The 14,303-nt window shown below is 35.3% G+C and overlaps 1 protein-coding gene across 3 annotated transcripts in view; it reads right to left on the bottom strand.

Annotated features, from left to right (window-relative positions):
- The window catches only part of LOC149529634 (protein TRANSPARENT TESTA 9-like), a 177,360-nt gene that overhangs the window by 151,617 nt on the left and 11,440 nt on the right, over nt 1-14,303 (bottom strand). For all 3 annotated transcript variants that reach the window (XM_089811748.1, XM_089811750.1, XM_089811749.1), the window contains exons 2-6: nt 8,935-8,986; nt 8,758-8,831; nt 8,525-8,658; nt 8,274-8,370; nt 7,990-8,047 (exon numbers count right to left, since the gene is read on the bottom strand). In XM_089811748.1, the coding sequence (XP_089667874.1) occupies nt 7,990-8,047; nt 8,274-8,370; nt 8,525-8,658; nt 8,758-8,831; nt 8,935-8,986 (415 nt within the window). The remainder of the gene's footprint in view (nt 1-7,989; nt 8,048-8,273; nt 8,371-8,524; nt 8,659-8,757; nt 8,832-8,934; nt 8,987-14,303) is intronic.

Raw genomic sequence — 14,303 nt, 5'->3', positions numbered from 1 at the left:
AATTAATAATGAGTATATGTCAATCAGTGATTTTCATGAGACAACGACTCTCATACATATGCGACTTGAATGGAATTACAGGAAACAATCGGGAATGATAATGAGGGGTCCATTCCTACAAGAAATGTGATCATATGATCTCATATTCACATAATAGGATCCTTCTCATTCCACTCAACAAAAATGACTATTTCTTATTATCTATTTAGCCTTATCAGATTAGGAGTGAGCAATCACCTTTGGAAAATAAATTAGGATGCATATACTTAAGGAAAGTAACCAAGAAGAGCACTACCCTCTATGCTTCCAAAGACAAATTTGATACATCAAATTACCATATTGCTATAGCTATTCACTAACAGATCATGAATAATGAATACATTGAAGATTAGATTTCCTCTACTAAATCGCATTCGGCAGTTGTAAGACTAAAGGCAATGGGAAAATGCATTCGATTTCAAAATGACAAGAATCCCTCATAGCTATTCATAGTGTGAATTATATCATTGGGGTTTTGAAGAGTATGATTCATGTTTTGCAGTGGCACCATAATAGGTAACTCCAGAATTGTGAAATATGGTTGGATAAGCAAAGGAAGGTTAGATTGTTTGTACTTCCATACTTGTGCATAATTGGTAGACAAAGAATATTTATCAACTAGATTGAGTTTTGAATGAACAAGCATGAATAATATTGCTACCATCTCTGTCAAGGAAAGAGGGAAGTTTGGACATTATTGTATTGGGGATATTGTATTGTCAAAGGAAAGAGTTTAAAAGTAGAGGATAACAATGAGATGGAAATAAATGATGATGATGAGATATTTGAATGTGATATGGAATTTCGGAGGCTTGTGAATGAGAAAGAAATAAGGAGGAGAATTCTAAAAAAGAAAAAGAAGATAAGCATAGACATATTGGGAAGAACATAAGGAACAAATACAAGTATGAAGTAAGCTCAAGAAATGAAGTGGATAAGAGTAACAAAAGGCAAAAATGTAAAACAAACATAAGAAATGATGAAGAGTTAAAATATGAAATACAAAAAGATGGTGTAGAAGAAAAGCTAAAAGAAGACATAGGGGCAGCAGTAGGAGGCTAAGAAATTCATGACAAAGAAACCACACGAAGGGAGTTGAAAGAAGAAAGCAAAGAAGATGATGGAGCAGCAAAAATTAAAAAGAATGAGTTCGAATGGGGGTATGATGGAGCTGTAGCGATGACATTAAAAGGTAAAATGGCAGACAATTACAGTGAAGATATGTGGGCACAATTCGCAATAATAGAACAAGAATTCAGTCTCCTTTTTTATCACGATGTCTAAAGTTGAGGGATTAGCCTGCTATTTTGTCCATCGTAGGCTAATTACTATGGATAGAGGGTTCTCTGAGGCAGAGGCTTGGTTAATGGAGACTCTTGCCTTCTCTAGAATTCAGTATGTTCCATCTTGGTCTTTGTTTGGCTCAAATTGGACTTCGTTTGGGCTCCATTAGCTAAACTTACCATTTCTAGTAAGTCTGAGATTGATCGAGAAGGACCCTTTCTATTTTTAGTAAGACAATCATATGGATAGATGATGCAGAGATTGAATCCCTAGTTCAGACGATTTGTCAAGTTAATATTTATGAGATATTAATATTTAATATTTAATGACCTTTATTGATATTTAATTATTTGAGTTCTATTATAAAGTTATAAATTAACTTTATAATAAAATGAGGGCCATGTTGAGGATAATGAGTAACTAATACTCATTAAGTAAAAGTGTGCTTTATTAATGATATATCAAAGTCAAGTCATTATAATAAAAGATATCAAAATCAATAAAGAACCTTGCTACTGAATATTTATGAAGAATTTTTATAAAAGAGCCTTGGGGAGAAAAAAAAAAAGGCATTCTATTATGCATTTGATATTATTGATTTGTGTGAAGAAAATATTAGAGACAAGGGTTTCAGATTTCAAGCTTGAAGAACTGTGAATTCTTCTAAGTTATTCATCATAGTGAATCAGTGAAACACCCAACGAATTATGTCAAGTGTTGGCTTCATCCAAAAGCCAAGAATGAATTTATTATTGCAGAGTTAAGGGTTCGAATGCTTCATTATTTTCCAGAATAGTTAGCTAAGGTTGAAGAATTTCTTTATTGCAGATCACAGCCATTGTATGGATTGTGTTTGGTATTTTCTGAGAGCTGCTATCCATTTTTGGGCTCCATTATACCTGCGTTATCATTCCAGGTACTGCTTTAGATGATCATTTATATCAGACTGTGGCATTGATTGGAAACTTATTGAAAGCCAAGAGTCTTGGCTTAATTCATATCAGTATTGTTCTTCAGTTTGCAAGCAATAAGGAGTATTTAATTGCATGACATAAGTTTAACATAATATCTCAACTGTTCATAATCAGTTAATTAGATTGCATGCCAAGTGTTTGTGAAAATGTCTATTGGTTGTAGATGCACATTTTACATGTAAAAATCATATGCATGCATTCTAAAGGTCAAAAAAGATTGCATTTGTATTTCAGTTCTTTGCTTGGACTTCATAATAATCATTTGCTAGCACTTAAACTTCATTTGAAACCATTCTAAGCAAACAAAGGCAATCTGATCATGAAGATTTTTTATAGGTTAATCTCATTTTGTTGATCTCCTAACATCGGGACATATTGAGCCAAGACAATAATCCCTATCTTCATTATCTCCCTATATGGGATGAGCCATTACAAGATAAAGTTGATTATTCTCTTAATATGAATCTTCTCCATGACGATACCATTCAATACCTTGAGGACACTTTACCTTCTATTCATTTCATTCGTTTCCCTTCTACCAATGATGACTTAGTGAGTAATGTTCCTTGTAATATGGCATGCCCTCTTTATGAGGATATCCTAGCGCAAGAAGAAGACATCATAAATACTTTTCTCAATATCACCTTACCTTCATTTGGCACTCCTAGTAGAGATGAAGCCTTAAAGGAAGTCCAAAATCCTTATTCTAAGGACATCTCTAAAGAAAAGGACCCTATCATTACCAATTTCCTTAATGCTCTCCCTTCTAGTGATGAACCCATGAAGACTTTAGAGCCTAATCAAGTTAATGTTGTCAATATTCACGCCCAACCTATGACGGTCAACAAGCCTATGATAACTGTCAAAGGATATCCTCAATCAACCTCCTAATAGACCTATCATTATTGTTAAAAGTTGTGCTCAATCTACTCTTCAACCTTTCACGACACCTATGGTTACAGTTAAAGGATATAATCAACCAAGTTCTTTCCAAACCCCAAATAAGCCTATTATATCTGTGAAAGGAAAAACTAGAAGTCCTTTGGAGTTTATTAAGGATTATCATGTGGTGGCTCAGTCCTACTATACAAGAAATAATCCTCAACCTTCTAATCCAGTTGTTCCTACTTCTCTTCCCCCTTCTCAACCTGTGCTTCCTCCTCCACCCCATCTTCCCCAAGACCTAGGAAAGGAGTATAATTTGGTAGAGCAACTACGTAATCTAGCCCTGCCAAGATTTATCTCTAGTTACTTCTTTAGACTTCTCCTACATATCATGAAGCCTTGCAAAAAGCTTTAAGTACTCTTCCAACTCCACCTCCTAATCAAGATTATAAAAATTCCTTTTTGCAATGCATGAATGCTACTCCTGTCCCACCTCAAATTGTGTTTATTCAAGATGATTTGCCTCCTAAAGAACTTCAAGATAGATATGATGCTCTTATGGTAGTTGTCATCAACAGTAATCTCATCCATAGGACCTTGATTGATAATGGGTTTGTTCTTAATGTTTGTAAAATGGATATGCTCAAAGAAATCAAAGTTGATCTTTCAACTATTCAACATAATAATATTTCTATATCTGGCTTTGATAATGTTTCTAAGAAAACAATAGGCATCATGATGTTACCTATTAAAGTAGGTCCTGTAATTCTAGATACTCTTATTCATCTGATGTCTAGACCTTTAAATTATAACCTTCTTTTGGGTAGACCTTGATTACCTAGTATGCATGTTGTTCCTTCAACACTTCATCAAAAATTCAAGTTCATCTTTGATAATGTGATGTACACTCTTCATGCAAATGATAGACTAAATAGTCATTTGAATGTTGAATCAAGCAATACTCCTATGTCTATCAAAGAAAAACAAGAGATTGATTCTAAAACTGATTCTCAACCTAAGGATGATCCTCCTTACTCTAGTGTCCTTTTGGATGACAATTAGGGAACATTAGATTTTACACCAACTTTTATTGGAGAGTACAAAGTTTCAGACCTTCAGTTTATGCAGTCTCAATCTCACAGAGAATTCAAAACAAATCCTCTTTCTAATGAGCTTAGCAATAATTTTCTCGTTGCTTCCACTCCTAAAGAATCTTAAGAAACTGTAATGTACCCATTTTCAGAAGGTTACTGTAGTTGCCTAGGTCAGTTCATCATCACAACCCTCGTGAGCTGACAGTGGGTTTTGAGGGTCTCTGAAGCAAACTTGCTATTTTTTGTGAGTCTATTTTGGGCAGTTACTATATTTGGGGGTGCAGTGGTGGCATTAGTTGTTGGTCGCCATTTGCATATGGTTGGTGCATTTAGTTGATGGATTTTATATTTACTAGTTTATTCATGAGGCTTCATTATTATAAACTACTTTATGTTATAATTTGGTGTTGTGAAGTTGAAGCCTCTTAAGTGAAAAGCGTCTTCATGAAGCCATGTGCTAGATAAGTTATTTCTTTGAAAGAATTTAATGGAAGCTTCTAACTATTGGTGTGTTGGTGAAGCAAAGTGGCATTATAAAAGATGGCGTCATGAAGCAAAGAGATCATCTAATTGTCTATTGTTTTTTTAATTATTCTCTCTAAGGATTTGGGGATTGAGTTTGTGCATCAATCCACTACTGAGGTAAAGTGGTAATGATTTGATTTGCAATCTGAATTAAAAAGTCTTCTCAAACTGTGTCTACTGTAGATGAGGAGAGAAATGTTGCTGAGATTAAGAGGGTTTGGTGATTTTACAATCTTGAGAATTGTTTGTCTTCCAAAGTCTGTGATTACTGTGGTTAGGAGGACATCATCTGCTACTGGAGTAAAAGTTATTTGGATTTCCAATTGAGGAATATCATTCTGAATTACACTGTCACAGCTGGCGCACTTAGAATTACCTGCTTCAGCAGTAGAATTATCTGCACTTAAGACGCCATTATCCTCTGTATTTCTGGGGGTCTTCAACCTGATGTTCGGCACTCCATTGTCTCTGTAATTTGGGGCATTCTATGGGACTGTTACTCACGCGTTGGCAGCCATTGCTTGCTGAATTGGGTGTCTTTCCCCAAGGCCCATGGCTGCAGATTCCAACTCCAATACACAGGCATCCATTACCCTATCGACTTGCAGTTGTAATGCCATCTATGGCATCAATATTCTCTGAGGAATTGCATCATCATTGATGTTTGTTCTTGTCATTTGCTGGGACGCAAAAGTCAGGGTTTGATATTCTTTTTTTTTTAAATGGTACTGCTGGGCGCCAAATGGTACTGGTGGGCGCCTTTCACAGCCACAAACACAGTTGGCACACGAGATTTATCAAGCAGATGCCTCGGAATTTAGAGCAGATCAGGTGAAGTTTAATTACTCTCCTTGTTGCCAACTGAATCCTGAGATTACCAGGTTCTGAAACAATCATTGTAATTCTCTGTGTCTAAGCAATAATTTGTGAGATTTTGCAAATTTCAAGAAATTTGGTTTGGCATTAATTTCAGTATTTTAACCATCTTGTTGTTAGCTGTGATACTGAGGTTGTAATGCAAGTACAGTATATATGTAATGACTTAAGTTCGTGAAATAAATTGGAAGATTCCAATTGCTGAAAATTGTATAGTTAACTGTGAGCAGTTACCACATATTCCATTATTGTGATCAAAATTAAGAAAAAACATATTTTCACCAGTGTGAGCCGAATCGGGCTCATTAAAGTGGTATCAGAGTTGTTTCCTGCCATCCTGTGGGGTAGGGAAATAAGATTTATTGTGCATATATCAGAATTATGGCCACTGATCAAAAACAATGGGATGGTATTGTGAAACAGTTGAATATGTTAGTGAATGAGTTGAATCAAAACCACAAACAAATGACAAAATTGATTTTAAATCCAAAGTTTGAGCACAATGTGATATCGTTTTTTCAAAGGAAGAAATGTGATGGTACAGTCGACACCATTAGGGAGCAAGAAAATGTTCTTAGTCAAAACTCTAAGTCTGAAATTTATATCAGCAGTGGCCCACATGAGATTACAGTTGCCCCTGGTGACATAGCAAAGTCCAAAAATGTTGTGGATAGAGTAATAGATGATAGTGTACATGTTATTGACGATACTGAGGAAGATAACATGGATATTGATAGTCATATTAGTTCTGATATGCACGACCATATGACATCTCTAGCACGCGTGGGCCATACTGCCATGTTCTTCAACCTCAATCACACTATACAATGTATGGACATTCAGATTAGTCTGACATACTTTCACATAGTACGCCATACGGGTCTTCTTACCAGTCGTGCAAAAACAACATGGATCTGCATGTGGACTTTTTATCACACCATGCTTCATATAGTATCATTCCTCTATATAGACAATCACAAAGCTATGAGCAGTCAAGCTTTTATCGGGCCATATGCCATGCCACTACATGAATGCCACCTTTCCTATGGTAGTTTTGATTCCTTGAGCTCTAGTTCTTTGTTTGACAAGAAGAGATTTGGTAGGAAGAGATTTGGCAATTACATTTTTGGGCTTTATCAATAGTGTTTTTGTCATCTTAAAACTCAACAAAATAACGTGCACCACAGAAAACTGTGGTTCTGAAGGTGTTAAATTGGTCTTGGCAGCGTAGGCGCTGCCCCTTGACTTTGTCCTATATCACGACACGGAGTGCACCCTTGACCCCACTTTGAGCATTGCCCCCAAACCCCCATTTGATTTTTGAAGTACACGATTTTGCACAATACAAGTCACTGTCTACACTCTTGTCATTAGTCTTCCTGAATAATATTTGATGTATACTTGTCGTCTCGAAGATGACTTTTTCTTTTGGAGGGGATGATGTAGTCAGCGTACAATGTGTATTATTATGTTTGATAATATTGGTTATCCGGCAACGTATTAGCTCTCATCAATGTACTCATCATTTATGGTTGTTACCCTTGGGTAGTTGTGATTGTCAATTGGTTGACAGTTGTGTCTCTCATGGAAACCGTTCGGTCCTTAATATATGTTACATACCACCAAGGAAGGGAGTGTGGGTAGGCAGATGGTAATCCTTGGCTGACAATCTCCAGTCTTCTTTCCTGTAATGAATTCATGACCTAATAATGATATGTTTTATCATATATCTAGTACACACTGCCATTTATATTTTTCCATGTATATAATGTACAAGGTAGCAATAAATAATAGCCAGGTTCAAACTATCATGATTTGTGGGCCATTGAGAATGATAATAAGCTTTCCTAGAGGGATATCTCTAGGAAATTGATAGTTGCATTACGAGTTCATTTTTGCTTATACTAACCTGAGGATTTTATCAATCATATATACTCAAAGTAGTGGTTTGTCGATATGAGCTTGTCTGAAGCTATAGAATATGGAAAAATGCTTCACGCATCATTATATATGATACTCATGCTTCGTAAAAAAGTACCATGGGATTAAGCACAAAAGGAAACGTGGACAATATATATAGTTTCAGTCTTTATGAATGACAAACTATTGTACATGCTGTAATCCATTTTCTTCAAAATTGTTTTTTTAGTGACACCAAATGGCATCAATCAAAGATGCATAAACTACCTGCTGGTAAAGAAGCAAAGTCTAGGGTTTCTAGCTATAGCATTTTCATTCATTTGTGTAATATATGACCATATTTCACAAAGAAAAAATGAAATTTACCAAACATATGAATGTTCAGAGCTTACATGCTGAGTCTTGACAAGAAGAGAAATTGTGCTTTTGTCCAGCCTTCCACTTATTGTTCTATCAATCAAAGAGAAAACACAGTAAAGACAATGCTACAAGAATTATCATATGCTTAGGAAGACAAGACAAAGTGTGAGAATTTGCTAGCACACTTTTGTATGAATGGCACCTGTGACACATATATACCTTTTAAAAAATGAAGTAACTGAGAACATGTTCTACCAATCTTTGCCTACTGTGAAAGAAGTTAAAACAAAAATAGATCATCAGTAAGAGTCCAAACCTTAAAAAAGAAATGTAGTAAAATATTAGCTCCTCATTTTGGAAATCGAATGGATAAGTTATGAGATTATTGATGTACTCATTGCTGAACAAATAATCTGCATAAGCAAACAGCAGCAGCCCTCTTAAACTTCTATGGCATGTCATTTGAGATTCACTCAGAATGCACGATTGTAATAGAAACAAACAGAATGAAAAGATTAAGAGCATGCATAGACACTAATATCTAAATCACAAAGATTGGTAACTTACAGATTGCATGTTCACTCTGCAAGCTCTGGATCATAATGTTCAATGTCTGCAGTAACTGTAATGCAACATCTGAATTATTGTTTACCTTTAAAATGTTGAGGAATTGTGCCATTACCTGCTTCTCCATAAAAAGCCTACAAAATGAAATCCGCAATTTATTTTACAGTTATTAATATATAGCAGATGTCAAGATTTAAAAGTGGTAAATTGTAACTTCAGGGACAACATCTTACTCAAAAATTGAAGGATCATGCTGATCCCCATAAATCACCAACTCAGCTATTAATCTGAGTGTCTCCACAAAGCCCTAAGACAAGAAATAAACCAGGTGATTAAGTAGGAAAACAAAACAAAATATAGAAAATCAAAGACTGATCATGAGTGGCAAAATGATAGTGAGGTTTTCATACCTCATCGTTATCATTTACAGTTTGATACTCTTCCAGCTGATCAATCACATATCTGCATCATAGTCAAAGGTCTAAGTTCAAGAAAATATAAAGCTGGATAAGATTATTATTTGAAAGACGTACAGTTATCATTTACAAATCACTAATCAGTGTCAGATAAAGAATATTGAAGATGAACAGACAACCATTTAATGCATTGTACACCTGCAGAGGCAGCTTTTATTTATTAAAACACATTTACTAAACAGACCACCTAGAAAAAGAGGTTGGATGTTACATCCATGTTTGATCCAAATTCAATATTTATTTCCTACAGATATTACAAAAAAGAAAATAGGCTCTATTTTATATGTCTCATACAAATTCCATCTTTGTGAGCGATACTATTCTATTTTTGTATCATATTATTTTCATTAGTTTCTTCATAGTTTTTCCACATTTTATCATACCGCCTTAACGTTTCAGCATGGACTTTCCATATTTACCATACATTCAAGTTTCATCATCAAAATTGTACATTGCAATATGAATCTAAATTGTTCACTGCCACATGACACTCTTAAGTAAGTTGTAAGCGTCTGCCATTATTGCCCTTATTCTTACCTGGCCTATTGCATCTAGAGAGTCCATCTTTTGGGCACTTAAATGGTCATATATTTTGACTGCCAAATCCGATTAAGCCCTAAGATATACCAAATCAAAGGGAAAACCGAAAGCAAGGGAATGAACAAAACCAAAAGACCAAAAGAAAACAAACACACACGAAAAAGGACGTTGAAGGCTTCAAAAATCAAGCATAGGCTTAATAAGATGAAAAACGAAAGGACTTGACAAAAGCCTTCAGTAAAAGGATTCGTTATACAAATTGGGGTCAATTGGCTGAAGAATGTTGGCCAATTAAATAATGAATTAATCTCAGAGAAATGCAAAACTAAGTTGAAAAAGTTTTGTAATGTTACCTACATTTTGTCTCCACAAAATGTAGGACAACAAAGGCATTGAAATTTCTAAAGCATGGAGATTTCTACACGTTGACAAAAAGTCCACTCCAACACGTAGAATTTACCCAAGGCATAGAATAATCCTCAATTTAATGTCAAATCCACTCAAGGTAAAAATAGGATATCTCTTGAAGTTGTGAAAGTTCTTGATTTCAAACTAGAAAAGTTGTTAGAAATCCACAAGCACAATCAAAGTCCTCCCAGCTTAGGATGACTTGAAAATTTGGCTAAGTGTTAATGAAATTCCTCAAACCAAGATTAAGTATGTCGTCTCATGATGAAAATTAGCTAAGTTGTAAGAAACCTCTTGGTTCTAACTCCTGCAAGACTATTAATTTGCTATGCAAATTAAATATAGACCTGATTTTTAAAATAAATAAACATTTCCTTGAATTTTAAAAGAGTGTTGCCAGGCAAGATAATAACTGCGCATTGAAGTAATTCTGAAACAATTTTCCATTGCATTGAACTATGATAAATTCTTATAGAATTATATGTATATACAATGCATGGAGAAATATTTATTAAATTCTGAAAACTAAAATGCAATTGAGAAAGAAAACTTGGAAACAATCGCAGCACAAATATTGAGCCCAAGACTTTTCAAAATTTCTAACAATGCCTGAATTTTTCCAGCAACCAACTCCAATCTGAAATTGAATGTCAAGATGAGATTGTTCTGCCCTAGACCCAATCATCTAGAGCATCCAATGATCCATGCGGGTTTGCAGCTGACTGCAGTTGCCTCAAACTCTCGTCACAACAATCACCAAAGCTGCTATTTAATCAGTGATAACAGCCTAGGGTATAATGTTGCTATCACCCTCAGAAAAAACCTTCAAACTGACTCAAACCCTGTATTGATTCTTCACCTATAAGCTCAAATTGAACTTCTGAATGAATCCCCCATTGTAGAAAATCTCAGTGTTTATTTCAACGCCTCAAATGCATGTAAAACTCTGAAGAATTCATAATTCTCCAAGTCTGAAATATTGAAACCCCTGTTTTTTCTCTTCATCCAAACCAACAAAAGCAAATGCACATTATAATGAATCCACTTTCTCTTGACTTGGCTTTTTTATAATTCTTCAAGAGATATCTTCACAAATACTATTTAAATAACTTATAAAATACTAAGCTTTTGATACCATTTGCTTTTGTTGTAATTTAATTATAGTATTCAATTATATCCCTCCTTTTGGTGCCCAATATAAAGTATATTTTATTGAACGTTTATATCTCCCTTTTAAATTAAGTGCACTTAAGCAATTAAGTTATATTATATGATTGTGATGCACTTTATTAAATGGCTTTTAAGTCATTAAGTGGCCCCATTCACTTAAAGTGATATATTACTTAATAAATGAAATCCTAAATTATACTGCTCAATGATCCTCTTGACTGTGTCTTTCGACAGTGAAGAGAATATCATTCGTGAGGGATTTGGTCCTCACAAACTATTGAAGAACTCTCTAATATTTTAGAAATTTCTTAATTCTGCAAAATACTTGAAACTGAGCTCCTAGAAATCTTTTATAATTCTCTGATAAGAGATCTTTCACTCATCTTACCGATTTGGGATAAATAAACATTACTCCCCATTTATAGTGTACATCTACAATGTGTTATTAAGGGAACCTTTATTTCTTAAATATCTCCCACTTAACTATTGCCTGCATTAATTAAGTTAAATATTTATACTTAACTTTATAATCTAACTTTATTAATGCATAAATAAATAATAGCAGTGATAGTCAAATCTACTTCCAATATTAACCATTAACCGTCAACATGATATTCTCACATAAGATCTTGGCCATGCCAAAATGACTTACTCTAAATAGTATGTTTTTACTACATCTAGACACCTCGGATTGATCTATAACAAAAATTATTGTGGTCAAATGACCCCAAAATCTCTTAAATGTTTTGTTTAGCCTATGGGACCATGGAGAAGTTGACTAACGAAAAACTCATACAATATGGGCTAGAAAGGGGACATTACAAATGATTCACTACTCTTCGGTGCCAATGATTCCAACTTCTTTGGTATTTGTTGTTGTCCGCAGATTTTCTTAATTTGGTAGAAATATTCAACATTTTGCAAGTTGTTTGAGGTTTCATTTCAGTTTGTGACAAATGGATTTGCAAATAAGATAAGATAAATTTATTAATGTTCAACAAGAGACCCTCAAAAGGGTCTAAGGGACCGAAAGTGTACAATTGAGGAGACAACAAACAATAGGAGCATCAAACGGTATTCGGAAAAGAGCAAACTAAGAACACAAAAGAAAGCAAAAGAGAATGAAGACCATAGGGGCAAGGACTAGGGGTCGTTCCTCGGTTGAAACATGTCCAGCACCGAAGGGTACGGCCCAGGGTGGCCAAGAGCCCTAATATGCCTCTGAATACTGCTGGAGGAGTGATTTTGCTGAGTGAACCTGCTGCAGGGCCTCATAAACCTGGAGTGGCAGGTGGTAGGAGTGTTGGGAAGCCGCTTCTTACCTTGAGCGGGAAGAAGGGGCAAGAACAAGGTCATGATAGGCTGATCTGAGGCCTGGTGTTGTGGGAAAAGAAGCTGCAAAGTGTGGTTGCGGAGCTGCGATGACTCTTGGAGGTAAAGCGCAACGCACCTCGGATCCATATAACTAAAAAAAGTGGAAAGGGCCCGACACTCTTTGAACAACCAGTGGAATCTCCCTGTAATATCATAGTAGATGGGGTACCGGAAAACAATGTGGGTCTCCATTTCGGCTCACCCAAAGTACATAACCAACAAATTCGGTCCTCTCTATCAATGTGGTGATCAGTCTGAATCAGAATCCTGTGAGAACCAACACAGAAGGAACCTATTTGTTTATGTATATGTTTACTAATACACTAAGTTGTTTATGATTTTTACTGAATATTGGTTGTCATATTGCTATCAAGATTCAACTATGTAATTTTTTGAATCAAACTCATTGGCCATGTTTCATGAATAGTGTGGTTCAAAAGAACCCATCTCTCATGAAAATGAATGGAACACTTAGCACTTATTGCATCTAAGTGATGTGCATAGTGGTGAAGCACCGATGAGTAGTGTTTCACCTCACCTCTATGACCATCACCTAGATGCAATGAGAGTTAAGTGCTCCATTCGCTAGCATGAGAGATGGGTTCTTGTGAACCACTACTCATGAAACATGGGCCTATGAGTTTCAAAAAACTACACAATTGAATCTTGATAGCAATATCACAATTTGACTTCTTGTGGAAAATATCTCCTACTTGTGAATATCGGTTGCTATGAATGTTTGAATAATTCGCTATATTGGCTGCTCCAATCTGAGTATACAGCTCTTAATTTTCAAATCTAAGCACTACTGTTATTGCTGCCATAACTAATCATACATTAGGTTTGGATATGAAGTAACATTTAGTAGGTGATTATAATATATGGAGAAGAGTTTCAGATATTACATGTTCAACTGCATGATAGTAGCAACATTCACAAGTAAGTTTTGGATGGTGTTCTTCATTGCAGTAGTTGCATATTAGTGTTATAAGTTATTGCATATCAATTTTGCATGGTGCCCTTCACCGAAGAAATCACATTTTGGTGTCGATCAGCATTTAATACAGTTGTGTGTTAAAGTTTCAACATTGAAATATCATTCAAAGGTTTAGTTTATAGATCATACAATTGCATATCACCAGTTAACCCAGGAATGCACCCCAAGCCGTTTTTGACAAATCCCTGTTTCCAAATCATCTTACAGACAGGGTAACAGATTGCCGACATCCCAAAGCCGTCCCCAATTTTGGGCCAGAAAACCAGGATGTATATTTTGTGTTCATTGCTGTCAAACATATAATGCAGCAAGAATGCTTGAAGTTGAAGAACAAACAAAAACTTTTGGCAGGGTTGAAGGAGGTGGAAAGGTTGAATACAAGGCATATTTGTCATTTGGTAGCTGAGCAACAATTTATTCACAAAGGTAATAAGTATGTCTTTATTGTCACAGAAGATCTTGGACCTGCCCAAATGACTTACTCTGAATACTAATAGTAAGTATGTCTTTACTACATCAGACACCTCGGATTGATCTATAACTTAAATTGTTGTGGTCAAATGACCCCAAAGTCTCTTAAATGTTTTGTTTAGCCTGTGGGACCACAGAGAAATCGACTAACAAAAAGCACATACAATATGCGCTAGAAAGGGGGGATTACAAGTGATTCACTACTCTTTGGTGCCAATGACTCCAACTTCTTTGGTATTTGGTGTTGTTCGCAGATATTATTAATTTGGTAGAAATTTTCAAAGTTTTGCAAGTTGTTTGAGTTTTCAGTTCAGTTGACAAATGGATCTGCAGATAGGATAAG

This window comes from Cupressus sempervirens, chromosome 11, assembly GCF_028749045.1.
Source record: "Cupressus sempervirens isolate cs-2001-9-10 chromosome 11, ASM2874904v1, whole genome shotgun sequence".
In the NCBI taxonomy this organism is placed as follows: Eukaryota; Viridiplantae; Streptophyta; class Pinopsida; order Cupressales; family Cupressaceae; genus Cupressus; species Cupressus sempervirens.
The sequence above is the reverse complement of the archived record's forward strand: the minus strand, read 5'-3'. Positions and strand labels throughout refer to the sequence as shown.